This window comes from Labrus mixtus, chromosome 12 (genome assembly GCF_963584025.1).
Source record: "Labrus mixtus chromosome 12, fLabMix1.1, whole genome shotgun sequence".
Classification (NCBI taxonomy): domain Eukaryota; kingdom Metazoa; phylum Chordata; class Actinopteri; order Labriformes; family Labridae; genus Labrus; species Labrus mixtus.
The window spans coordinates 297,501-325,000 of NC_083623.1; the positions used below are offsets into that span (position 1 = coordinate 297,501).

The 27,500-nt window shown below is 34.5% G+C and overlaps 2 protein-coding genes across 7 annotated transcripts in view; one reads left to right on the forward strand and one right to left on the reverse strand.

Annotated features, from left to right (window-relative positions):
* Nucleotides 1–3,715, reverse strand: part of mboat2b (membrane bound O-acyltransferase domain containing 2b) — an 18,930-nt gene extending 15,215 nt beyond the window's left edge. Inside the window, exon 1 of the mRNA XM_061052842.1 lies at nt 3,486–3,715. Within this exon, the coding sequence (XP_060908825.1) occupies nt 3,486–3,575 (90 nt within the window). The 5' untranslated portion in view covers nt 3,576–3,715. The remainder of the gene's footprint in view (nt 1–3,485) is intronic.
* Nucleotides 3,716–5,594: 1,879 nt separating this feature from the next.
* cep43 (centrosomal protein 43) overlaps nt 5,595–27,500 on the forward strand; it is a 37,332-nt gene continuing 15,426 nt past the window's right edge. For all 6 annotated transcript variants that reach the window (XM_061052835.1, XM_061052838.1, XM_061052840.1 and 3 more), the window contains exon 1: nt 5,595–5,710. In XM_061052835.1, coding sequence (XP_060908818.1) covers nt 5,627–5,710 — 84 coding nt within the window. In that variant the 5' untranslated portion in view covers nt 5,595–5,626. The remainder of the gene's footprint in view (nt 5,711–27,500) is intronic.

Consider the following 27,500-nt stretch of genomic DNA (forward strand, 5'->3'; position numbering starts at 1 on the left):
CAACCATCTCGCGGCTATACTGCTGGACGGTGAGGACGAGGAGCCGGGCCGGCTCGAGGCGGGGCGGTCTGGTAGTGTCGGTGGTCTCACTGTTTGGACACAGAGTCTGTTTATGTGTCTGTAAATGTTTTTATTAATATATTTCTACTGCTATACTGAGAAACTGTAACGATGGAATTTCCCTCTGGGATTAATAAAGTATTTCTGATTCTGAAATAGAGGACCTTAGTGGGAGTGGCCTGCGGTGCAGTGCATTCTGGGATTTGGTGTCTTCCATCCACATGAGCCAAAAAGACACTTTCTGTCTTTTCTCGGTCAAGAAGGCACCAACTTCAAAATGTATTTCACATTTCTACATATATGACCCGATGTCAGTACAGATTCATGTTTCATGGTGAAGTATCTCTTTAAGTCGTTGTCATGGTGAAGTATCCCTTTAAGTCGTTGTCATGGGGACCCTATCCCTTTAAGTCGTTGTCATGGGGACCCTATCCCTTTAACTCGTTGTCATGGGGACCCTATCCCTTTAAGTCGTTGTCATGGGGACCCTAACCCTTTAAGTCGTTGTCATGGGGACCCTATCCCTTTAACTCGTTGTCATGGGGACCCTATCCCTTTAAGTCGTTGTCATGGGGACCCTATCCCTTTAACTCGTTGTCATGGGGACCCTATCCCTTTAAGTCGTTGTCATGGGGACCCTAACCCTTTAAGTCGTTGTCATGGGGACCCTATCCCTTTAACTCGTTGTCATGGGGACCCTATCCCTTTAACTCGTTGTCATGGGGACCCTATCCCTTTAAGTCGTTGTCATGGGGACCCTATCCCTTTAAGTCGTTGTCATGGGGACCCTATCCCTTATAGGTATAATGTTTTATTGTCCCTCATTCAGAGTGCTAACTGTTGCTGCAGCCCCTTCCTGTCTTTGGCCCCTCCCCTCTGCCCTGTGTGAGACGTCCCCCACTGTTTGTATCTCTTACCATTCATCGTTTTATTTTGAAATCCTCTACAGCTTGCCATGCATGCACATTAAGCTAGCTCGCCGTGCACGCACATTAAGCTAGCTCGCCGTGCACGCACATTAAGCTAATATACGCGCAGTACTTTTTTTCATGTTTTGTTCTCCACCATTGATGTTAACAAAGTTGATAGCGGGAGTCTCACCCTGTCTTGATTGTGATTGGTTGGTGAGGGAGAAGTGAGATTCTGTGATGATAAAAAACATTTGATCTTAACACGACGTTAGTTTGCAGAATGTGTTTTTCCATACAGTCCGTGCTATCCTCCGCGGTCCATCAGCGGCGGAGTACGCTGCACGCACTCGTCAAACTGGACAGAATAGAACGACCTGGACAGGAAGTCGGACGAGGAAACGCACAGAGTGTCAGGATAATTTCAAAATAAAACATAAGACTCCTGATCGTATGTTTCATCAACATGACGTCAAAACAGAACCAACAACAAATCATCCTCAGAGAGACAAAGCTACATGTTAGCATATTTTACTCTTCGATCCCGCGTGATCTCACAGTTCTCATGAGATCTCGTGAACCCGTGTGTACAGCTGCGCTCACGATCCAGATCGGGACCCAGTGGGGCAGAGCGCACGCCATTGCACGGAGCAAAACCGCCGTGTGGTAATTACGGGTTAGCAACATTAGCTGCCACAGACCTTCATGTTGGAACGGTCCCCGTGTTTTAAATAAATACAGACCATAATAACCCTCATGTTACCGTGGTTACTAGACGGACTTCAATCTGGTTCTTCTGGTCCAAATAGTTTCTGAGAAAGTGTTGCAGCTGTCCCCGGTCTCCCCGACCCCCCTCTCAATGAATCATACAGTTTGATCTGATTGACGGAGCAGAATCATTGTACTGATGAAGATGATGAAGATGATGATGGTGATGAAGATGAAGATGATGATGGTGATGAAGATGATGATGATGGTGATGATGATGATGAAGATGAAGATGATGATGGTGATGAAGATGATGATGATGGTGATGATGATGATGATGATGGTGATGATGATGATGAAGATGGTGATGATGATGATGATGAAGATGGTGATGATGATGATGGTGATGATGATGATGAAGATGTGATGATGATGATGGTGATGATGATGATGAAGATGGTGATGATGATGATGGTGATGATGATGATGATGAAGATGTGATGATGATGATGGTGATGGTGATGATGATGATGATGATGATGAAGATGGTGATGATGATGGTGATGGTGATGATGATGATGATGAAGATGGTGATGATGATGATGGTGATGATGATGATGATGGTGATGAAGATGGTGATGATGATGATGAAGATGTGATGATGATGATGGTGATGATGATGATGATGATGAAGATGGTGATGGTGATGGTGATGATGATGATGATGAAGATGGTGATGATGATGATGGTGATGAAGATGGTGATGATGATGATGATGATGAAGATGGTGATGATGATGATGATGATGATGATGTTGATGATGAAGATGATGATGATGATGGTGAGGATGATGATGATGAAGATGATGATGAAGATGATGATGAAGATGATGAGGATGATGATGATGGTGATGATGATGATGAAGATGATGAAGATGATGATGAGGATGATGATGAAGATGATGATGAAGATGATGATGAAGATGATGAAGATGATGATGAGGATGATGATGAAGATGATGATGATGTGATGATGATGATGAAGATGATGATGATGATGATGATGGTGATGATGATGATGATGATGATGAAGATGATGATGATGATGATGATGGTGATGATGATGATGATGATGGTGATGATGATGATGAAGATGGTGATGATGATGATGAAGATGATGATGGTGAAGATGATGAGGATGATGATGATGATGATGAAGATGATGATGATGATGATGGTGAAGATGATGAGGATGATGATGATGATGATGATGATGGTGATGATGATGAAGATGTGTTGTTGTTGGGCCTGCATGGACACAGAACACCTCCTCCCTCCTTCTGAGCAGAAATCAAACAGATGATTCTGTCTCCTGTCTTTGTGTTGATCAGCTGATTGGACCAGCTGTGATTTCTCTGCTTTTCATAAATCTGTGTTTTCATGTTTCTGCTGCACCTCCTCTCTGCACCGGGCCTGTGAGACCCGGGCCTGTGAGACCCGGGCTGTGAGACCCGGGCCTGGGAGACCCGGCCTGTGAGACCCGGGCCTGTGAGACCCGGGCCGTGTTTGTGCTCTAAAATCCGCCTTCCTGTCTCGGTGAGGCCTGCTTCCATTTTGTACGGACCGTGTATGTTCCGCCTGTGTGCTCGGCCCGGTTCATCCCTCACACCGCCCCGGTTCATCCCTCACACCGCCCGGTAAATGTCGCCCCTGTCGGGCCGTGCATGTCGCATCAAACGCGGTGTGAGTGAGACCCGGCAGCCGGCCCCGGAGCTCGGATGTGCCCCCCCCCCCCTCCGGAGGATCTTACCTGGTCCAGCGGCAGGTTGGTGATCTCGCTGACCGGCTGCAGGAGGCTGGAGCCGGTGCAGGCCGTGGTGCGGGGGTCTTCGGCGGCCATGGCTCCGGTCTGCTGCCGGGTCTGCTGCTTGTGTGTCCGGCTGCAGCGGCGGCGAGGCGGCGGCGGAGGCTCCGTGTGTCTGTGTGTCCTGATGCTCCTTCCTCCTCTTCTTCCTGCTCCTCCTCCTCCTCAGTCTGTCTGACTCCCCCCTCCTCCCTCTGATGCCCCCTCACATCCATCTCTTTCGCTCCTTCCTGCCTCCCCTTTTTACCCCCCCACCCTCCTCCTTTTACTTCTTTTCACTTTCTCTTATCCTCCCCCTCTAACTCTCCTCCCCCTCTTCTGTCCTCTTTGATTCTTCTTTTATTTTTCCTTTTGTCTTTTTTCGTGGTTTTGTTCCTCCTCCTCCATCTCTTCTGTTCTCTCCTTCTTCTCCTTCTTCTCCTTCTTTCCTCCACAGAGTGACTTCCTGTTCGGGGTTAATAAAACCTTTTTGTGTCTTTAAATCTCAAACAGTTAAATCATAAAAACAGACTCATTTGTAGTTCCTGAAGCCAACATCTGCAGGCGACTCTTTGAAAACAGAACAAGTCCAAATATGAAGTCATGTAAAAGAACTACAAACCCCAAGTGCATGCTGGTCCTACCTAATAAACCTGATGTTCCTGAGACGATGATTAAATAATCTCTCACTGCTGGTCTATAATGTCCTGAGTTTCCCTTAAAGATCCAGGGCCGGGTCCAGGATGGACAGACCTCACATAGGCCCCTCCCCCACCGCCTGAGTTATTACTATGACCACACCTCCATCACACATATGAGGTCAAAGGACGCAGTCTGTTGTTTTAAAGATCATGAGAAATAAAAACATTCATTTCTTTAGAAAGGGGGGGGGGGGCGGTCTGTGCCGAGCCTAAGCCCGCTGCACCCCTAAAGTCCAGCTCACTGACCAGCGGGACCGCTCTGTACTCGAGACCCCGGCACACCGTTACAGGGTCGAGGAAGCGTTCTGTATGTCACTAACATGACTCAGCATGAAACACAAAGTAAAGAGTCTGTGATGATCTGTGATGTGTGTGGACTCACCTGACGTGTCTTTTTTAAAAACGTTTTGTTCCTGTCGAGTAAAGAAACGTTAATGATCACTTCAGTCACTCAAACAGAACCTTTAATGTTTACACTGACATTGTTCTACATATAGAAACACTTTTTTATTTTTTATATTCAGGTCTAATTACAGATTGTTTTCCTCAAGTGTTTAAAGGTTCTTTAAATCTCACATATTTTTATCCCTTCACGGGTTATGTACATTTTTGTATAAATCTATTTTTAATTGCACAGTTTAAGTTTGTTTCATCTCGAGGTATTCTTTAAATCTTCAGGTTAATATATATGTATGGGAGGGGGGGGGAGGGGGGGAGGGTTCAAATGTTTCATGTCATCTATCTAAACAAATCATGTAAAGCTGTTTACGACTTTAAGAGGAAATCGTGTTATTTATCTTTATTTATCTCTTTTATCCCCTGTTGGTTTTGTGTTGGGTCACTCTCTGTCCAGCAGGGGGCGAAAATCCACTTAAAGCTGTTGTTGAAAGCCGGTTTCAGACAGTAGAAGAAGAAGAAGACTTCCGGTTTGTTTGTTTTGGTCCGTCGTCCTGACAGCAGCCTTTAGCTTCGGTTAGCGTCAGTTAGCTTCAGTTAGCGTCAGTTAGCGTCAGTTAGCTTCAGTTAGCGTCAGTTAGCGTCAGTTAGCTTCAGTTAGCTTCAGTTAGCTTCAGTTAGCGTCAGTTAGCTTCAGTTAGCGTCAGTTAGCGTCAGTTAGCTTCAGTTAGCTTCAGTTAGCGTCAGTTAGCGCCAGTTAGCGCCAGTTAGCGCCAGTTAGCGTCAGTTAGCGTCAGTTAGCGTCAGTTAGCTTCAGTTAGCGTCAGTTAGCGTCAGTTAGCTTCAGTTAGCTTCAGTTAGCTTCAGTTAGCTTCAGTTAGCGCCAGTTAGCGCCAGTTAGCGCCAGTTAGCGTCAGTTAGCGTCAGTTAGCGTCAGTTAGCTTCAGTTAGCTTCAGTTAGCGTCAGTTAGCGTCAGTTAGCGTCAGTTAGCTTCAGTTAGCTTCAGGAACATGTCAGCCACAGAGGACGACACGGAGCTCAGAGACCTGCTGATCCAGAACCTGGAGAACAGCGGAGTCCTCAACAAGCTGAAGGTGAACAAGAGTTTTTATTTTATATTAAAGTTAGTAAAACTTTAACCATCCCGCTGGATGCTAGGCTAGGCTAACGTTAGCATGTCGCTGTAGTTATGTTAACTCTCATTAGTTTGTTAGTTTGTGTTTACAGCTGAATCACAAACAAACAAACAAACAAACAAACACAGGTTGTGTCTCTAACTGTTAGCTACAGGTTGATGTGTTTAGTTTGTATATATCTGGTTGATGTGTTTAGTTTGTATATATCTGGTTGATGTGTTTAGTTTGTGTATATCTGGTTGATGTGTTTAGTTTGTATATATCTGGTTGATGTGTTTAGTTTGTATATATCTGGTTGATGTGTTTAGTTTGTATATATCTGGTTGATGTGTTTAGTTTGTATATATCTGGTTGATGTGTTTAGTTTGTGTATCTGGTTGATGTGTTTAGTTTGTGTATATCTGGTTGATGTGTTTAGTTTGTATATCTGGTTGATGTGTTTAGTTTGTGTATCTGGTTGATGTGTTTAGTTTGTGTATCTGGTTGATGTGTTTAGTTTGTATATATCTGGTTGATGTGTTTAGTTTGTGTATCTGGTTGATGTGTTTAGTTTGTGTATATCTGGTTGATGTGTTTAGTTTGTGTATCTGGTTGATGTGTTTAGTTTGTGTATATCTGGTTGATGTGTTTAGTTTGTATATATCTGGTTGATGTGTTTAGTTTGTGTATCTGGTTGATGTGTTTAGTTTGTATATATCTGGTTGATGTGTTTAGTTTGTATATCTGGTTGATGTGTTTAGTTTGTATATATCTGGTTGATGTGTTTAGTTTGTATATATCTGGTTGATGTGTTTAGTTTGTATATATCTGGTTGATGTGTTTAGTTTGTATATATCTGGTTGATGTGTTTAGTTTGTATATCTGGTTGATGTGTTTAGTTTGTATATATCTGGTTGATGTGTTTAGTTTGTATATATCTGGTTGATGTGTTTAGTTTGTGTATCTGGTTGATGTGTTTAGTTTGTATATCTGGTTGATGTGTTTAGTTTGTGTATCTGGTTGATGTGTTTAGTTTGTGTATATCTGGTTGATGTGTTTAGTTTGTATATATCTGGTTGATGTGTTTAGTTTGTGTATATCTGGTTGATGTGTTTAGTTTGTATATATCTGGTTGATGTGTTTAGTTTGTGTATATCTGGTTGATGTGTTTAGTTTGTATATCTGGTTGATGTGTTTAGTTTGTGTGTATCTGGTTGATGTGTTTAGTTTGTATATATCTGGTTGATGTGTTTAGTTTGTGTATATCTGGTTGATGTGTTTAGTTTGTGTATCTGGTTGATGTGTTTAGTTTGTGTATATCTGGTTGATGTGTTTAGTTTGTATATATCTGGTTGATGTGTTTAGTTTGTATATCTGGTTGATGTGTTTAGTTTGTATATCTGGTTGATGTGTTTAGTTTGTATATCTGGTTGATGTGTTTAGTTTGTATATCTGGTTGATGTGTTTAGTTTGTATATATCTGGTTGATGTGTTTAGTTTGTATATATCTGGTTGATGTGTTTAGTTTGTATATATCTGGTTGATGTGTTTAGTTTGTATATATCTGGTTGATTGTTTAGTTTGTGTATCTGGTTGATGTGTTTAGTTTGTATATATCTGGTTGATGTGTTTAGTTTGTATATATCTGGTTGATTGTTTAGTTTGTGTGTATCTGGTTGATGTGTTTAGTTTGTATATATCTGGTTGATTGTTTAGTTTGTGTGTATCTGGTTGATGTGTTTAGTTTGTGTATCTGGTTGATGTGTTTAGTTTGTATATATCTGGTTGATGTGTTTAGTTTGTGTATATCTGGATGATGTGTTTAGTTTGTATATATCTGGTTGATGTGTTTAGTTTGTATATATCTGGTTGATTGTTTAGTTTGTGTATCTGGTTGATGTGTTTAGTTTGTATATATCTGGTTGATTGTTTAGTTTGTGTGTATCTGGTTGATGTGTTTAGTTTGTGTGTATCTGGTTGATGTGTTTAGTTTGTATATATCTGGTTGATGTGTTTAGTTTGTGTGTATCTGGTTGATGTGTTTAGTTTCTATATCTGGTTGATGTGTTTAGTTTGTATATCTGGTTGATGTGTTTAGTTTGTATATATCTGGTTGATGTGTTTAGTTTGTATATATCTGGTTGATGTGTTTAGTTTGTATATATCTGGTTGATTGTTTAGTTTGTATATCTGGTTGATGTGTTTAGTTTGTGTGTATCTGGTTGATGTGTTTAGTTTGTGTGTATCTGGTTGATTGTTTAGTTTGTATATCTGGTTGATTGTTTAGTTTGTATATCTGGTTGATGTGTTTAGTTTGTATATATCTGGTTGATGTGTTTAGTTTGTATATATCTGGTTGATTGTTTAGTTTGTATATCTGGTTGATGTGTTTAGTTTGTGTATCTGGTTGATGTGTTTAGTTTGTATATCTGGTTGATTGTTTAGTTTGTGTGTATCTGGTTGATGTGTTTAGTTTGTGTGTATCTGGTTGATGTGTTTAGTTTGTGTGTATCTGGTTGATTGTTTAGTTTGTGTATCTGGTTGATGTGTTTAGTTTGTATATATCTGGTTGATGTGTTTAGTTTGTATATATCTGGTTGATGTGTTTAGTTTGTATATATCTGGTTGATGTGTTTAGTTTGTATATATCTGGTTGATGTGTTTAGTTTGTATATATCTGGTTGATTGTTTAGTTTGTGTGTATCTGGTTGATGTGTTTAGTTTGTGTGTATCTGGTTGATGTGTTTAGTTTGTATATATCTGGTTGATTGTTTAGTTTGTGTGTATCTGGTTGATTGTTTAGTTTGTATATATCTGGTTGATGTGTTTAGTTTGTATATATCTGGTTGATTGTTTAGTTTGTATATATCTGGTTGATGTGTTTAGTTTGTGTATATCTGGTTGATGTGTTTAGTTTGTATATATCTGGTTGATGTGTTTAGTTTGTATATATCTGGTTGATGTGTTTAGTTTGTATATATCTGGTTGATGTGTTTAGTTTGTATATATCTGGTTGATTGTTTAGTTTGTATATATCTGGTTGATTGTTTAGTTTGTATATATCTGGTTGATTGTTTAGTTTGTGTGTATCTGGTTGATGTGTTTAGTTTGTATATATCTGGTTGATTGTTTAGTTTGTGTATCTGGTTGATTGTTTAGTTTGTGTATATCTGGTTGATGTGTTTAGTTTGTGTATATCTGGTTGATGTGTTTAGTTTGTGTATATCTGGTTGATTGTTTAGTTTGTGTGTATCTGGTTGATGTGTTTAGTTTGTATATATCTGGTTGATTGTTTAGTTTGTGTGTATCTGGTTGATGTGTTTAGTTTGTGTATATCTGGTTGATGTGTTTAGTTTGTGTATCTGGTTGATGTGTTTAGTTTGTGTATATCTGGTTGATGTGTTTAGTTTGTGTATCTGGTTGATGTGTTTAGTTTGTGTATATCTGGTTGATGTGTTTAGTTTGTGTATCTGGTTGATGTGTTTAGTTTGTGTGTATCTGGTTGATGTGTTTAGTTTGTGTATCTGGTTGATGTGTTTAGTTTGTATATATCTGGTTGATTGTTTAGTTTGTGTGTATCTGGTTGATTGTTTAGTTTGTGTATCTGGTTGATGTGTTTAGTTTGTATATATCTGGTTGATTGTTTAGTTTGTGTATCTGGTTAATGTGTTTAGTTTGTATATATCTGGTTGATGTGTTTAGTTTGTGTATCTGGTTGATGTGTTTAGTTTGTGTATCTGGTTGATGTGTTTAGTTTGTATATATCTGGTTGATGTGTTTAGTTTGTGTGTATCTGGTTGATGTGTTTAGTTTGTATATATCTGGTTGATTGTTTAGTTTGTGTATCTGGTTGATGTGTTTAGTTTGTATATATCTGGTTGATGTGTTTAGTTTGTATATATCTGGTTGATGTGTTTAGTTTGTATATATCTGGTTGATGTGTTTAGTTTGTGTATCTGGTTGATGTGTTTAGTTTGTATATATCTGGTTGATGTGTTTAGTTTGTGTGTATCTGGTTGATGTGTTTAGTTTGTATATATCTGGTTGATGTGTTTAGTTTGTGTATCTGGTTGATGTGTTTAGTTTGTATATATCTGGTTGATGTGTTTAGTTTGTGTGTATCTGGTTGATGTGTTTAGTTTGTATATATCTGGTTGATGTGTTTAGTTTGTATATATCTGGTTGATGTGTTTAGTTTGTGTGTATCTGGTTGATGTGTTTAGTTTGTATATATCTGGTTGATGTGTTTAGTTTGTGTATCTGGTTGATGTGTTTAGTTTGTATATATCTGGTTGATGTGTTTAGTTTGTGTGTATCTGGTTGATGTGTTTAGTTTGTATATATCTGGTTGATGTGTTTAGTTTGTATATATCTGGTTGATGTGTTTAGTTTGTATATATCTGGTTGATGTGTTTAGTTTGTGTATCTGGTTGATGTGTTTAGTTTGTATATATCTGGTTGATGTGTTTAGTTTGTGTGTATCTGGTTGATGTGTTTAGTTTGTGTGTATCTGGTTGATGTGTTTAGTTTGTATATATCTGGTTGATGTGTTTAGTTTGTATATATCTGGTTGATTGTTTAGTTTGTGTATCTGGTTGATTGTTTAGTTTGTGTATATCTGGTTGATGTGTTTAGTTTGTGTATATCTGGTTGATGTGTTTAGTTTGTGTATATCTGGTTGATGTGTTTAGTTTGTGTATCTGGTTGATGTGTTTAGTTTGTGTATATCTGGTTGATGTGTTTAGTTTGTGTATCTGGTTGATGTGTTTAGTTTGTGTATATCTGGTTGATGTGTTTAGTTTGTGTATCTGGTTGATGTGTTTAGTTTGTGTGTATCTGGTTGATGTGTTTAGTTTGTGTATCTGGTTGATGTGTTTAGTTTGTATATATCTGGTTGATTGTTTAGTTTGTGTGTATCTGGTTGATGTGTTTAGTTTGTGTATCTGGTTGATGTGTTTAGTTTGTATATATCTGGTTGATGTGTTTAGTTTGTGTATCTGGTTGATGTGTTTAGTTTGTATATATCTGGTTGATTGTTTAGTTTGTGTGTATCTGGTTGATTGTTTAGTTTGTGTATCTGGTTGATGTGTTTAGTTTGTATATATCTGGTTGATTGTTTAGTTTGTGTATCTGGTTAATGTGTTTAGTTTGTATATATCTGGTTGATTGTTTAGTTTGTGTGTATCTGGTTGATGTGTTTAGTTTGTGTATCTGGTTGATGTGTTTAGTTTGTATATATCTGGTTGATGTGTTTAGTTTGTGTGTATCTGGTTGATGTGTTTAGTTTGTATATATCTGGTTGATTGTTTAGTTTGTGTATCTGGTTGATGTGTTTAGTTTGTATATATCTGGTTGATGTGTTTAGTTTGTGTATCTGGTTGATGTGTTTAGTTTGTATATATCTGGTTGATGTGTTTAGTTTGTGTGTATCTGGTTGATTGTTTAGTTTGTGTGTATCTGGTTGATGTGTTTAGTTTGTGTGTATCTGGTTGATGTGTTTAGTTTGTGTGTATCTGGTTGATGTGTTTAGTTTGTATATCTGGTTGATTGTTTAGTTTGTGTGTATCTGGTTGATGTGTTTAGTTTGTGTGTATCTGGTTGATTGTTTAGTTTGTGTGTATCTGGTTGATGTGTTTAGTTTGTATATCTGGTTGATGTGTTTAGTTTGTATATCTGGTTGATGTGTTTAGTTTGTATATCTGGTTGATTGTTTAGTTTGTGTGTATCTGGTTGATGTGTTTAGTTTGTGTGTATCTGGTTGATGTGTTTAGTTTGTATATATCTGGTTGATGTGTTTAGTTTGTGTGTATCTGGTTGATGTGTTTAGTTTGTATATATCTGGTTGATGTGTTTAGTTTGTGTGTATCTGGTTGATGTGTTTAGTTTGTATATCTGGTTGATGTGTTTAGTTTGTATATATCTGGTTGATTGTTTAGTTTGTATATATCTGGTTGATGTGTTTAGTTTGTGTGTATCTGGTTGATGTGTTTAGTTTGTATATATCTGGTTGATTGTTTAGTTTGTATATCTGGTTGATGTGTTTAGTTTGTGTATCTGGTTGATGTGTTTAGTTTGTATATATCTGGTTGATTGTTTAGTTTGTGTGTATCTGGTTGATGTGTTTAGTTTGTGTATCTGGTTGATGTGTTTAGTTTGTGTATATCTGGTTGATGTGTTTAGTTTGTATATATCTGGTTGATGTGTTTAGTTTGTATATATCTGGTTGATGTGTTTAGTTTGTATATATCTGGTTGATGTGTTTAGTTTGTATATATCTGGTTGATGTGTTTAGTTTGTATATATCTGGTTGATGTGTTTAGTTTGTGTGTATCTGGTTGATGTGTTTAGTTTGTATATATCTGGTTGATGTGTTTAGTTTGTATATATCTGGTTGATGTGTTTAGTTTGTATATATCTGGTTGATTGTTTAGTTTGTGTGTACCTGGTTGATGTGTTTAGTTTGTGTATCTGGTTGATGTGTTTAGTTTGTGTGTATCTGGTTGATGTGTTTAGTTTGTGTGTATCTGGTTGATGTGTTTAGTTTGTATATATCTGGTTGATTGTTTAGTTTGTGTGTATCTGGTTGATGTGTTTAGTTTGTATATATCTGGTTGATGTGTTTAGTTTGTGTGTATCTGGTTGATGTGTTTAGTTTTTGTGTATCTGGTTGATGTGTTTAGTTTGTATATATCTGGTTGATGTGTTTAGTTTGTGTGTATCTGGTTGATGTGTTTAGTTTGTGTGTATCTGGTTGATGTGTTTAGTTTGTATATATCTGGTTGATGTGTTTAGTTTGTATATATCTGGTTGATGTGTTTAGTTTGTGTATCTGGTTGATGTGTTTAGTTTGTATATATCTGGTTGATTGTTTAGTTTGTGTGTATCTGGTTGATGTGTTTAGTTTGTGTGTATCTGGTTGATGTGTTTAGTTTGTGTATCTGGTTGATGTGTTTAGTTTGTGTATATCTGGTTGATGTGTTTAGTTTGTATATATCTGGTTGATGTGTTTAGTTTGTATATATCTGGTTGATGTGTTTAGTTTGTATATATCTGGTTGATGTGTTTAGTTTGTATATATCTGGTTGATTGTTTAGTTTGTGTGTATCTGGTTGATGTGTTTAGTTTGTATATATCTGGTTGATGTGTTTAGTTTGTGTATCTGGTTGATGTGTTTAGTTTGTATATATCTGGTTGATGTGTTTAGTTTGTGTATCTGGTTGATTGTTTAGTTTGTATATATCTGGTTGATGTGTTTAGTTTGTATATATCTGGTTGATGTGTTTAGTTTGTATATATCTGGTTGATGTGTTTAGTTTGTATATATCTGGTTGATTGTTTAGTTTGTGTGTACCTGGTTGATGTGTTTAGTTTGTGTATCTGGTTGATGTGTTTAGTTTGTATATATCTGGTTGATGTGTTTAGTTTGTATATATCTGGTTGATGTGTTTAGTTTGTATATATCTGGTTGATGTGTTTAGTTTGTATATATCTGGTTGATGTGTTTAGTTTGTATATATCTGGTTGATGTGTTTAGTTTGTGTATCTGGTTGATGTGTTTAGTTTGTATATATCTGGTTGATGTGTTTAGTTTGTATATATCTGGTTGATGTGTTTAGTTTGTGTGTATCTGGTTGATGTGTTTAGTTTGTATATATCTGGTTGATTGTTTAGTTTGTATATATCTGGTTGATTGTTTAGTTTGTATATATCTGGTTGATGTGTTTAGTTTGTATATATCTGGTTGATGTGTTTAGTTTGTATATATCTGGTTGATGTGTTTAGTTTGTATATCTGGTTGATGTGTTTAGTTTGTGTGTATCTGGTTGATGTGTTTAGTTTGTATATATCTGGTTGATTGTTTAGTTTGTATATATCTGGTTGATTGTTTAGTTTGTATATATCTGGTTGATTGTTTAGTTTGTATATATCTGGTTGATTGTTTAGTTTGTATATATCTGGTTGATTGTTTAGTTTGTATATATCTGGTTGATGTGTTTAGTTTGTATATATCTGGTTGATGTGTTTAGTTTGTATATATCTGTTTGATTGTTTAGTTTGTATATATCTGGTTGATGTGTTTAGTTTGTATATATCTGGTTGATTGTTTAGTTTGTATATATCTGGTTGATTGTTTAGTTTGTATATATCTGGTTTATGTGTTTAGTTTGTATATCTGGTTGATGTGTTTAGTTTGTATATCTGGTTGATGTGTTTAGTTTGTATATCTGGTTGATGTGTTTAGTTTGTATATCTGGTTGATGTGTTTAGTTTGTGTATCTGGTTGATGTGTTTAGTTTGTGTATATCTGGTTGATGTGTTTAGTTTGTATATATCTGGTTGATGTGTTTAGTTTGTATATATCTGGTTGATGTGTTTAGTTTGTATATCTGGTTGATGTGTTTAGTTTGTATATATCTGGTTGATGTGTTTAGTTTGTATATATCTGGTTGATTGTTTAGTTTGTATATATCTGGTTGATTCTTTAGTTTGTATATATCTGGTTGATTGTTTAGTTTGTATATATCTGGTTGATGTGTTTAGTTTGTATATATCTGGTTGATGTGTTTAGTTTGTATATATCTGGTTGATTGTTTAGTTTGTATATATCTGGTTGATTCTTTAGTTTGTATATATCTGGTTGATTGTTTAGTTTGTATATATCTGGTTGATTGTTTAGTTTGTATATATCTGGTTGATGTGTTTAGTTTGTATATATCTGGTTGATTGTTTAGTTTGTATATATCTGGTTGATGTGTTTAGTTTGTATATATCTGGTTGATTGTTTAGTTTGTATATATCTGGTTGATGTGTTTAGTTTGTATATATCTGGTTGATTGTTTAGTTTGTATATATCTGGTTGATTGTTTAGTTTGTATATATCTGGTTGATTGTTTAGTTTGTATATATCTGGTTGATGTGTTTAGTTTGTGTATCTGGTTGATGTGTTTAGTTTGTATATATCTGGTTGATTGTTTAGTTTGTATATATCTGGTTGATGTGTTTAGTTTGTATATATCTGGTTGATGTGTTTAGTTTGTATATATCTGGTTGATTGTTTAGTTTGTATATATCTGGTTGATTGTTTAGTTTGTATATATCTGGTTGATGTGTTTAGTTTGTATATATCTGGTTGATTGTTTAGTTTGTATATATCTGGTTGATTCTTTAGTTTGTATATATCTGGTTGATTGTTTAGTTTGTATATATCTGGTTGATTGTTTAGTTTGTATATATCTGGTTGATGTGTTTAGTTTGTATATATCTGGTTGATTGTTTAGTTTGTGTATATCTGGTTGATGTGTTTAGTTTGTATATATCTGGTTGATTGTTTAGTTTGTGTGTATCTGGTTGATGTGTTTAGTTTGTGTGTATCTGGTTGATGTGTTTAGTTTGTATATCTGGTTGATGTGTTTAGTTTGTGTATCTGGTTGATGTGTTTAGTTTGTATATCTGGTTGATGTGTTTAGTTTGTATATATCTGGTTGATGTGTTTAGTTTGTATATATCTGGTTGATGTGTTTAGTTTGTGTATCTGGTTGATGTGTTTAGTTTGTATATCTGGTTGATGTGTTTAGTTTGTATATATCTGGTTGATGTGTTTAGTTTGTATATATCTGGTTGATGTGTTTAGTTTGTGTATCTGGTTGATGTGTTTAGTTTGTATATCTGGTTGATGTGTTTAGTTTGTATATATCTGGTTGATGTGTTTAGTTTGTATATATCTGGTTGATGTGTTTAGTTTGTGTATCTGGTTGATGTGTTTAGTTTGTATATCTGGTTGATGTGTTTAGTTTGTATATATCTGGTTGATGTGTTTAGTTTGTATATCTGGTTGATGTGTTTAGTTTGTATATCTGGTTGATGTGTTTAGTTTGTATATATCTGGTTGATGTGTTTAGTTTGTATATCTGGTTGATGTGTTTAGTTTGTGTATCTGGTTGATGTGTTTAGTTTGTATATATCTGGTTGATGTGTTTAGTTTGTATATCTGGTTGATTGTTTAGTTTGTGTGTATCTGGTTGATGTGTTTAGTTTGTGTGTATCTGGTTGATTGTTTAGTTTGTATATATCTGGTTGATGTGTTTAGTTTGTGTATCTGGTTGATGTGTTTAGTTTGTATATATCTGGTTGATGTGTTTAGTTTGTATATCTGGTTGATTGTTTAGTTTGTGTGTATCTGGTTGATGTGTTTAGTTTGTGTGTATCTGGTTGATTGTTTAGTTTGTATATATCTGGTTGATGTGTTTAGTTTGTATATATCTGGTTGATGTGTTTAGTTTGTGTATCTGGTTGATGTGTTTAGTTTGTATATATCTGGTTGATTGTTTAGTTTGTGTGTATCTGGTTGATGTGTTTAGTTTGTGTGTATCTGGTTGATGTGTTTAGTTTGTGTATCTGGTTGATGTGTTTAGTTTGTGTATATCTGGTTGATGTGTTTAGTTTGTATATATCTGGTTGATGTGTTTAGTTTGTATATATCTGGTTGATGTGTTTAGTTTGTGTATATCTGGTTGATGTGTTTAGTTTGTGTATATCTGGTTGATGTGTTTAGTTTGTATATCTGGTTGATGTGTTTAGTTTGTATATATCTGGTTGATGTGTTTAGTTTGTATATCTGGTTGATGTGTTTAGTTTGTATATATCTGGTTGATGTGTTTAGTTTGTATATATCTGGTTGATGTGTTTAGTTTGTATATCTGGTTGATGTGTTTAGTTTGTGTATATCTGGTTGATGTGTTTAGTTTGTATATATCTGGTTGATGTGTTTAGTTTGTATATATCTGGTTGATGTGTTTAGTTTGTATATCTGGTTGATGTGTTTAGTTTGTATATATCTGGTTGATGTGTTTAGTTTGTATATATCTGGTTGATGTGTTTAGTTTGTATATCTGGTTGATGTGTTTAGTTTGTGTATATCTGGTTGATGTGTTTAGTTTGTATATATCTGGTTGATGTGTTTAGTTTGTATATCTGGTTGATGTGTTTAGTTTGTATATATCTGGTTGATGTGTTTAGTTTGTATATATCTGGTTGATGTGTTTAGTTTGTATATCTGGTTGATGTGTTTAGTTTGTATATATCTGGTTGATTGTTTAGTTTGTGTGTATCTGGTTGATGTGTTTAGTTTGTATATATCTGGTTGATGTGTTTAGTTTGTATATATCTGGTTGATTGTTTAGTTTGTGTGTACCTGGTTGATTGTTTAGTTTGTGTATCTGGTTGATGTGTTTAGTTTGTATATATCTGGTTGATTGTTTAGTTTGTGTGTACCTGGTTGATGTGTTTAGTTTGTATGTATCTGGTTGATGTGTTTAGTTTGTGTATCTGGTTGATTGTTTAGTTTGTATATATCTGGTTGATGTGTTTAGTTTGTATATATCTGGTTGATTGTTTAGTTTGTGTATATCTGGTTGATGTGTTTAGTTTGTGTATCTGGTTGATGTGTTTAGTTTGTGTATATCTGGTTGATGTGTTTAGTTTGTGTATCTGGTTGATGTGTTTAGTTTGTGTGTATCTGGTTGATGTGTTTAGTTTGTGTGTATCTGGTTGATGTGTTTAGTTTGTGTATATCTGGTTGATGTGTTTAGTTTGTGTATCTGGTTGATGTGTTTAGTTTGTGTATCTGGTTGATGTGTTTAGTTTGTATATATCTGGTTGATTGTTTAGTTTGTATATATCTGGTTGATGTGTTTAGTTTGTATATATCTGGTTGATGTGTTTAGTTTGTGTATCTGGTTGATGTGTTTAGTTTGTGTATATCTGGTTGATGTGTTTAGTTTGTGTATCTGGTTGATGTGTTTAGTTTGTGTATCTGGTTGATGTGTTTAGTTTGTATATATCTGGTTGATGTGTTTAGTTTGTATATATCTGGTTGATGTGTTTAGTTTGTATATATCTGGTTGATGTGTTTAGTTTGTATATATCTGGTTGATGTGTTTAGTTTGTATATATCTGGTTGATGTGTTTAGTTTGTATATATCTGGTTGATGTGTTTAGTTTGTGTATATCTGGTTGATGTGTTTAGTTTGTGTATCTGGTTGATGTGTTTAGTTTGTATATATCTGGTTGATGTGTTTAGTTTGTATATATCTGGTTGATGTGTTTAGTTTGTATATATCTGGTTGATGTGTTTAGTTTGTATATATCTGGTTGATGTGTTTAGTTTGTATATATCTGGTTGATGTGTTTAGTTTGTATATATCTGGTTGATGTGTTTAGTTTGTGTATATCTGGTTGATGTGTTTAGTTTGTATATATCTGGTTGATGTGTTTAGTTTGTATATATCTGGTTGATGTGTTTAGTTTGTGTATCTGGTTGATGTGTTTAGTTTGTGTATCTGGTTGATGTGTTTAGTTTGTATATATCTGGTTGATGTGTTTAGTTTGTGTATCTGGTTGATGTGTTTAGTTTGTGTATCTGGTTGATGTGTTTAGTTTGTATATATCTGGTTGATGTGTTTAGTTTGTGTATATCTGGTTGATGTGTTTAGTTTGTGTATCTGGTTGATGTGTTTAGTTTGTATATATCTGGTTGATTGTTTAGTTTGTATATATCTGGTTGATGTGTTTAGTTTGTATATATCTGGTTGATGTGTTTAGTTTGTATATATCTGGTTGATGTGTTTAGTTTGTATATATCTGGTTGATGTGTTTAGTTTGTGTATCTGGTTGATGTGTTTAGTTTGTGTATCTGGTTGATGTGTTTAGTTTGTATATATCTGGTTGATGTGTTTAGTTTGTATATATCTGGTTGATGTGTTTAGTTTGTGTATCTGGTTGATGTGTTTAGTTTGTGTATCTGGTTGATGTGTTTAGTTTGTATATATCTGGTTGATGTGTTTAGTTTGTGTGTATCTGGTTGATTGTTTAGTTTGTGTGTATCTGGTTGATGTGTTTAGTTTGTGTATATCTGGTTGATGTGTTTAGTTTGTGTATCTCGTTGATGTGTTTAGTTTGTATATATCTGGTTGATTGTTTAGTTTGTATATATCTGGTTGATGTGTTTAGTTTGTGTATCTGGTTGATGTGTTTAGTTTGTATATATCTGGTTGATTGTTTAGTTTGTGTATATCTGGTTGATGTGTTTAGTTTGTATATATCTGGTTGATGTGTTTAGTTTGTATATATCTGGTTGATGTGTTTAGTTTGTGTATCTGGTTGATGTGTTTAGTTTGTATGTATCTGGTTGATGTTTTTAGTTTGTATATATCTGGTTGATGTGTTTAGTTTGTATATATCTGGTTGATGTGTTTAGTTTGTGTATCTGGTTGATGTGTTTAGTTTGTATGTATCTGGTTGATGTGTTTAGTTTGTATATATCTGGTTGATGTGTTTAGTTTGTATGTATCTGGTTGATGTGTTTAGTTTGTGTATCTGGTTGATGTGTTTAGTTTGTGTATCTGGTTGATGTGTTTAGTTTGTATATATCTGGTTGATGTGTTTAGTTTGTGTATCTGGTTGATGTGTTTAGTTTGTGTATCTGGTTGATGTGTTTAGTTTGTATGTATCTGGTTGATGTTTTTAGTTTGTATATATCTGGTTGATGTGTTTAGTTTGTGTATCTGGTTGATGTGTTTAGTTTGTATATATCTGGTTGATGTGTTTAGTTTGTATATATCTGGTTGATGTGTTTAGTTTGTGTATCTGGTTGATGTGTTTAGTTTGTGTATCTGGTTGATGTGTTTAGTTTGTATATATCTGGTTGATGTGTTTAGTTTGTGTATCTGGTTGATGTGTTTAGTTTGTGTATCTGGTTGATGTGTTTAGTTTGTGTATATCTGGTTGATGTGTTTAGTTTGTGTATCTGGTTGATGTGTTTAGTTTGTATATATCTGGTTGATGTGTTTAGTTTGTATATATCTGGTTGATTGTTTAGTTTGTATATATCTGGTTGATGTGTTTAGTTTGTATATATCTGGTTGATGTGTTTAGTTTGTGTATCTGGTTGATGTGTTTAGTTTGTGTATCTGGTTGATGTGTTTAGTTTGTGTATATCTGGTTGATGTGTTTAGTTTGTATATCTGGTTGATGTGTTTAGTTTGTATGTATCTGGTTGATGTTTTTAGTTTGTATATATCTGGTTGATGTGTTTAGTTTGTATATATCTGGTTGATGTGTTTAGTTTGTGTATCTGGTTGATGTGTTTAGTTTGTGTATCTGGTTGATGTGTTTAGTTTGTGTATCTGGTTGATGTGTTTAGTTTGTGTATATCTGGTTGATGTGTTTAGTTTGTGTATCTGGTTGATGTGTTTAGTTTGTGTATCTGGTTGATGTGTTTAGTTTGTATGTATCTGGTTGATGTGTTTAGTTTGTATATATCTGGTTGATGTGTTTAGTTTGTATATCTGGTTGATGTGTTTAGTTTGTATATATCTGGTTGATGTGTTTAGTTTGTGTATCTGGTTGATGTGTTTAGTTTGTATATATCTGGTTGATGTGTTTAGTTTGTATATATCTGGTTGATGTGTTTAGTTTGTATATATCTGGTTGATGTGTTTAGTTTGTATATATCTGGTTGATTGTTTAGTTTGTATATATCTGGTTGATGTGTTTAGTTTGTATATATCTGGTTGATGTGTTTAGTTTGTATATATCTGGTTGATGTGTTTAGTTTGTATATATCTGGTTGATGTGTTTAGTTTGTATATATCTGGTTGATGTGTTTAGTTTGTATATATCTGGTTGATGTGTTTAGTTTGTATATATCTGGTTGATGTGTTTAGTTTGTGTGTATCTGGTTGATTGTTTAGTTTGTATATCTGGTTGATGTGTTTAGTTTGTATATATCTGGTTGATGTGTTTAGTTTGTATATATCTGGTTGATTGTTTAGTTTGTATATATCTGGTTGATGTGTTTAGTTTGTATATATCTGGTTGATGTGTTTAGTTTGTGTGTATCTGGTTGATTGTTTAGTTTGTATATATCTGGTTGATGTGTTTAGTCTGTGTGTATCTGGTTGATTGTTTAGTTTGTATATATCTGGTTGATGTGTTTAGTTTGTGTATCTGGTTGATGTGTTTAGTTTGTGTATCTGGTTGATTGTTTAGTTTGTATATATCTGGTTGATGTGTTTAGTCTGTGTGTATCTGGTTGATGTGTTTAGTTTGTATATATCTGGTTGATGTGTTTAGTTTGTGTGTATCTGGTTGATGTGTTTAGTTTGTGTATCTGGTTGATTGTTTAGTTTGTATATATCTGGTTGATGTGTTTAGTTTGTGTGTATCTGGTTGATTGTTTAGTTTGTATATATCTGGTTGATGTGTTTAGTTTGTGTGTATCTGGTTGATTGTTTAGTTTGTATATCTGGTTGATGTGTTTAGTTTGTATATATCTGGTTGATGTGTTTAGTTTGTATATATCTGGTTGATTGTTTAGTTTGTATATATCTGGTTGATTGTTTAGTTTGTATATATCTGGTTGATGTGTTTAGTTTGTATATCTGGTTGATGTGTTTAGTTTGTATATATCTGGTTGATGTGTTTAGTTTGTATATATCTGGTTGATTGTTTAGTTTGTATATATCTGGTTGATTGTTTAGTTTGTATATATCTGGTTGATGTGTTTAGTTTGTATATATCTGGTTGATTGTTTAGTTTGTATATATCTGGTTGATGTGTTTAGTTTGTATATATCTGGTTGATGTGTTTAGTTTGTATATATCTGGTTGATGTGTTTAGTTTGTATATATCTGGTTGATGTGTTTAGTTTGTGTGTATCTGGTTGATTGTTTAGTTTGTATATATCTGGTTGATGTGTTTAGTTTGTATATATCTGGTTGATGTGTTTAGTTTGTGTATCTGGTTGATGTGTTTAGTTTGTATATATCTGGTTGATGTGTTTAGTTTGTGTATCTGGTTGATGTGTTTAGTTTGTGTATCTGGTTGATGTGTTTAGTTTGTATATATCTGGTTGATGTGTTTAGTTTGTGTATCTGGTTGATGTGTTTAGTTTGTATATATCTGGTTGATGTGTTTAGTTTGTATATATCTGGTTGATGTGTTTAGTTTGTGTATCTGGTTGATGTGTTTAGTTTGTGTATCTGGTTGATGTGTTTAGTTTGTGTATCTGGTTGATGTGTTTAGTTTGTGTGTATCTGGTTGATTGTTTAGTTTGTGTATCTGGTTGATGTGTTTAGTTTGTGTGTATCTGGTTGATGTGTTTAGTTTGTGTGTATCTGGTTGATGTGTTTAGTTTGTGTGTATCTGGTTGATTGTTTAGTTTGTATATATCTGGCTGATGTGTTTAGTTTGTGTATCTGGTTGATTGTTTAGTTTGTATATATCTGGCTGATGTGTTTAGTTTGTGTATCTGGTTGATTGTTTAGTTTGTATATATCTGGTTGATGTGTTTAGTTTGTGTGTATCTGGTTGATTGTTTAGTTTGTATATATCTGGTTGATGTGTTTAGTTTGTGTATCTGGTTGATGTGTTTAGTTTGTGTATCTGGTTGATGTGTTTAGTTTGTGTATCTGGTTGATGTGTTTAGTTTGTGTATCTGGTTGATGTGTTTAGTTTGTATATATCTGGTTGATGTGTTTAGTTTGTATATATCTGGTTGATGTGTTTAGTTTGTGTGTATCTGGTTGATGTGTTTAGTTTGTATATATCTGGTTGATGTGTTTAGTTTGTGTGTATCTGGTTGATGTGTTTAGTTTGTGTGTATCTGGTTGATGTGTTTAGTTTGTATATATCTGGTTGATGTGTTTAGTTTGTGTGTATCTGGTTGATGTGTTTAGTTTGTGTATATCTGGTTGATTGTTTAGTTTGTGTATCTGGTTGATGTGTTTAGTTTGTATATATCTGGTTGATGTGTTTAGTTTGTGTATCTGGTTGATGTGTTTAGTTTGTATATATCTGGTTGATTGTTTAGTTTGTGTATCTGGTTGATGTGTTTAGTTTGTATATATCTGGTTGATTGTTTAGTTTGTGTATATCTGGTTGATGTGTTTAGTTTGTGTATCTGGTTGATGTGTTTAGTTTGTATATATCTGGTTGATGTGTTTAGTTTGTATATCTGGTTGATGTGTTTAGTTTGTGTATATCTGGTTGATGTGTTTAGTTTGTATATATCTGGTTGATGTGTTTAGTTTGTATATCTGGTTGATGTGTTTAGTTTGTGTATATCTGGTTGATGTGTTTAGTTTGTGTATCTGGTTGATGTGTTTAGTTTGTATATATCTGGTTGATGTGTTTAGTTTGTGTATCTGGTTGATGTGTTTAGTTTGTATATCTGGTTGATGTGTTTAGTTTGTGTATCTGGTTGATGTGTTTAGTTTGTATATATCTGGTTGATGTGTTTAGTTTGTATATATCTGGTTGATGTGTTTAGTTTGTATATATCTGGTTGATGTGTTTAGTTTGTATATATCTGGTTGATGTGTTTAGTTTGTGTATCTGGTTGATGTGTTTAGTTTGTGTATCTGGTTGATGTGTTTAGTTTGTATATATCTGGTTGATGTGTTTAGTTTGTATATCTGGATGATGTGTTTAGTTTGTATATATCTGGTTGATGTGTTTAGTTTGTATATATCTGGTTGATTGTTTAGTTTGTATATATCTGGTTGATGTGTTTAGTTTGTATATATCTGGTTGATGTGTTTAGTTTGTGTATCTGGTTGATGTGTTTAGTTTGTGTGTATCTGGTTGATGTGTTTAGTTTGTATATATCTGGTTGATGTGTTTAGTTTGTATATATCTGGTTGATTGTTTAGTTTGTGTATCTGGTTGATGTGTTTAGTTTGTATATATCTGGTTGATTGTTTAGTTTGTGTGTATCTGGTTGATGTGTTTAGTTTGTGTATCTGGTTGATGTGTTTAGTTTGTATATATCTGGTTGATTGTTTAGTTTGTGTATATCTGGTTGATGTGTTTAGTTTGTATATATCTGGTTGATTGTTTAGTTTGTATATATCTGGTTGATGTGTTTAGTTTGTATATATCTGGTTGATTGTTTAGTTTGTATATCTGGTTGATGTGTTTAGTTTGTATATATCTGGTTGATGTGTTTAGTTTGTATATCTGGTTGATGTGTTTAGTTTGTGTATATCTGGTTGATGTGTTTAGTTTGTGTATCTGGTTGATGTGTTTAGTTTGTATATATCTGGTTGATGTGTTTAGTTTGTGTATCTGGTTGATGTGTTTAGTTTGTATATCTGGTAGATGTGTTTAGTTTGTGTATCTGGTTGATGTGTTTAGTTTGTGTATCTGGTTGATGTGTTTAGTTTGTATATATCTGGTTGATTGTTTAGTTTGTATATATCTGGTTGATGTGTTTAGTTTGTATATATCTGGTTGATGTGTTTAGTTTGTATATATCTGGTTGATTGTTTAGTTTGTATATATCTGGTTGATGTGTTTAGTTTGTATATATCTGGTTGATGTGTTTAGTTTGTGTATATCTGGTTGATGTGTTTAGTTTGTATATATCTGGTTGATTGTTTAGTTTGTATATATCTGGTTGATTGTTTAGTTTGTGTATCTGGTTGATGTGTTTAGTTTGTATATATCTGGTTGATTGTTTAGTTTGTGTGTATCTGGTTGATGTGTTTAGTTTGTGTATCTGGTTGATGTGTTTAGTTTGTATATATCTGGTTGATTGTTTAGTTTGTGTGTATCTGGTTGATTGTTTAGTTTGTATATATCTGGTTGATTGTTTAGTTTGTATATATCTGGTTGATGTGTTTAGTTTGTATATATCTGGTTGATTGTTTAGTTTGTATATATCTGGTTGATGTGTTTAGTTTGTATATATCTGGTTGATGTGTTTAGTTTGTATATATCTGGTTGATTGTTTAGTTTGTATATATCTGGTTGATGTGTTTAGTTTGTATATATCTGGTTGATTGTTTAGTTTGTATATATCTGGTTGATGTGTTTAGTTTGTATATATCTGGTTGATTGTTTAGTTTGTATATATCTGGTTGATGTGTTTAGTTTGTATATATCTGGTTGATTGTTTAGTTTGTATATCTGGTTGATGTGTTTAGTTTGTATATCTGGTTGATGTGTTTAGTTTGTATATCTGGTTGATGTGTTTAGTTTGTATATATCTGGTTGATGTGTTTAGTTTGTATATCTGGTTGATGTGTTTAGTTTGTGTATCTGGTTGATGTGTTTAGTTTGTATATATCTGGTTGATTGTTTAGTTTGTGTGTATCTGGTTGATGTGTTTAGTTTGTGTATCTGGTTGATGTGTTTAGTTTGTATATATCTGGTTGATGTGTTTAGTTTGTATATATCTGGTTGATTGTTTAGTTTGTATATATCTGGTTGATGTGTTTAGTTTGTATATATCTGGTTGATGTGTTTAGTTTGTATATATCTGGTTGATGTGTTTAGTTTGTATATATCTGGTTGATGTGTTTAGTTTGTATATATCTGGTTGATGTGTTTAGTTTGTATATATCTGGTTGATTGTTTAGTTTGTATATATCTGGTTGATGTGTTTAGTTTGTATATATCTGGTTGATTGTTTAGTTTGTATATCTGGTTGATGTGTTTAGTTTGTATATCTGGTTGATGTGTTTAGTTTGTATATCTGGTTGATGTGTTTAGTTTGTATATATCTGGTTGATGTGTTTAGTTTGTATATCTGGTTGATGTGTTTAGTTTGTGTATCTGGTTGATGTGTTTAGTTTGTATATATCTGGTTGATTGTTTAGTTTGTGTGTATCTGGTTGATGTGTTTAGTTTGTGTATCTGGTTGATGTGTTTAGTTTGTGTGTATCTGGTTGATGTGTTTATTCAGTCAGAGGAGAGATTCAGCACGTTGTTGAATAACTCACAGTTGTAAAACTCATTCAGTGAATTTTATTAACTATTTAAAAATGTTCTCTAAACAAAGACAAAACTGAGGTTCTTGTTTTTGGAGTAAAGGAGGAGCGACTAAGACTCAGCAATCAGCTTCGGTCAGTAAGACTTAAAACCACAGACCAGGCAAGAAATCTGGGCGTAGTGATGGACTCAGACCTCAATTTTACAGTTTTTCTCAGTCGCTTTGGTACATTTCTCGAATCATTCTCGACATTTGCAAAACAGTAAGTGCATTTCTCAAAACAATTCGTACAAATAGCAAAACACCTTGAATTACCTACCAGAGACTGTCAGTCTCTTGCTCAAAATCCTTAGTTCATCTCTCAAAAGTAAATATCTGTGTCAGTGAACATGTCAGTGCCATCAGAATGACAAGTCCTTGTTTTAAGATAGTAGAAGTGATAAGACAGTCACATTACTTAGTCATGTTGTCAATATAACAGTGTACTCTGGAGGGGTGTTCTGATAGAAACTATGGAAGTTCTGATGACAATTATTGTAAATTGTAAGTTACACCTTAATGTGCACCATGGCATTGTTTTCTACAACCATGGTGCAAATAGCCTCCTCCTGTTCAGGTGTGAAAAGGGGCCCTCTGTCACCCCTGTGAAGTTGTCTTGCAGTCCTATGTGGAAAAGATAAAGTAATACAAAACACAAAATTGAGTAAGATAAAATGTCACTGTATAAAGTATACTCACTGTATATTGTAAAATACAAGTGGAATACTGTAATATTGTATGAAGCATTACAGAAAGTATACAGTATTACAGTACAGTGCCTCTTGTTAGATTACATACCTGTTCTGTCGAAGTCTGAATGATTGAGGACACAGTTGTTCTCCCAACATTTGGCTGAAACCCTTCGACCAGCCTCGGCCATTGTAAGCCCATGATTGAGAACGTGGTCTACAAGTTTGGCTCTTATCTCATCAGGAACGCGCATATGTCCTCTGCCTCTTCTGCCTCTTCCTCTGTTTTACCTCCCAGCTCCTCCGCCACGCAGTCTTCTTCTTCTTCTTCTTCTTCTTCCTCTTCTCCTTCTTCTTCTTCCTCTTCCTCTTCCTCTTCCTCTTCTTCTTCTTCTTCTTCTTCTTCCTCTTCTTCTTCCTCTTCTTCTTCTTCTTCTTCTTCTTCCTCTTCTTCTTCTTCTTCTTCCTCTTCTTCTTCTTCTTCTTCTTCCTCTTCCTCTTCTTCTTCTTCTTCTTCTTCCTCTTCTTCTTCCTCTTCTTCTTCTTCTTCTTCTTCCTCTTCTTCTTCTTCTTCTTCCTCTTCTTCTTCTTCTTCTTCTTCCTCTTCTTCTTCCTCTTCTTCTTCTTCTTCTTCTTCTTCTTCTTCTTCCTCTTCTTCTTCTTCTTCTTCTTCTTCTTCGGCTGTTGACCCCGTCCAATTCCTTGTCCTTCCACTGTCAGACATTGTAACATTGTGTTGTGCTCCGGCTATATATATACTTACATGATGGTTCATGAGATGCACCTTTGAGCTATTTCAGAAATCTGGTTGATCATTGGTTGATCTAATGCTTCACACATTTCCATTCGTTAGAGAAAGTCAAGATTCACCTGGGACCAATTTACCAATTCAGGACAGATTCAGAAAAAGTAAATTTCATGTAAAGACTTATGCGATGAACTAATGCCTAAATGTTGTGGGGGGTGAGACTATTCAACAGAGACCCATTATAATACATTTTGATCAACATGACAGAAGCAATTGATAATGTAGGAAACAGCAGAGAATTGTACATAATCATTTTCAACTTGTTCAAAGAAATGAGAAACTGCACAAGTGACACAATGATGTGAAGATTGAACAAGTAGTTTTGAGAATTTCAATTCTGATCTGAGAAATGTAACAAAGTGACTGAGAAAAACTGTAAAAGCCACATTAAGACAATTACAAAGTCAGCCTACTATCACCTGAAGAACATATCAAGAATCAGAGGACTTATGTCCCAGC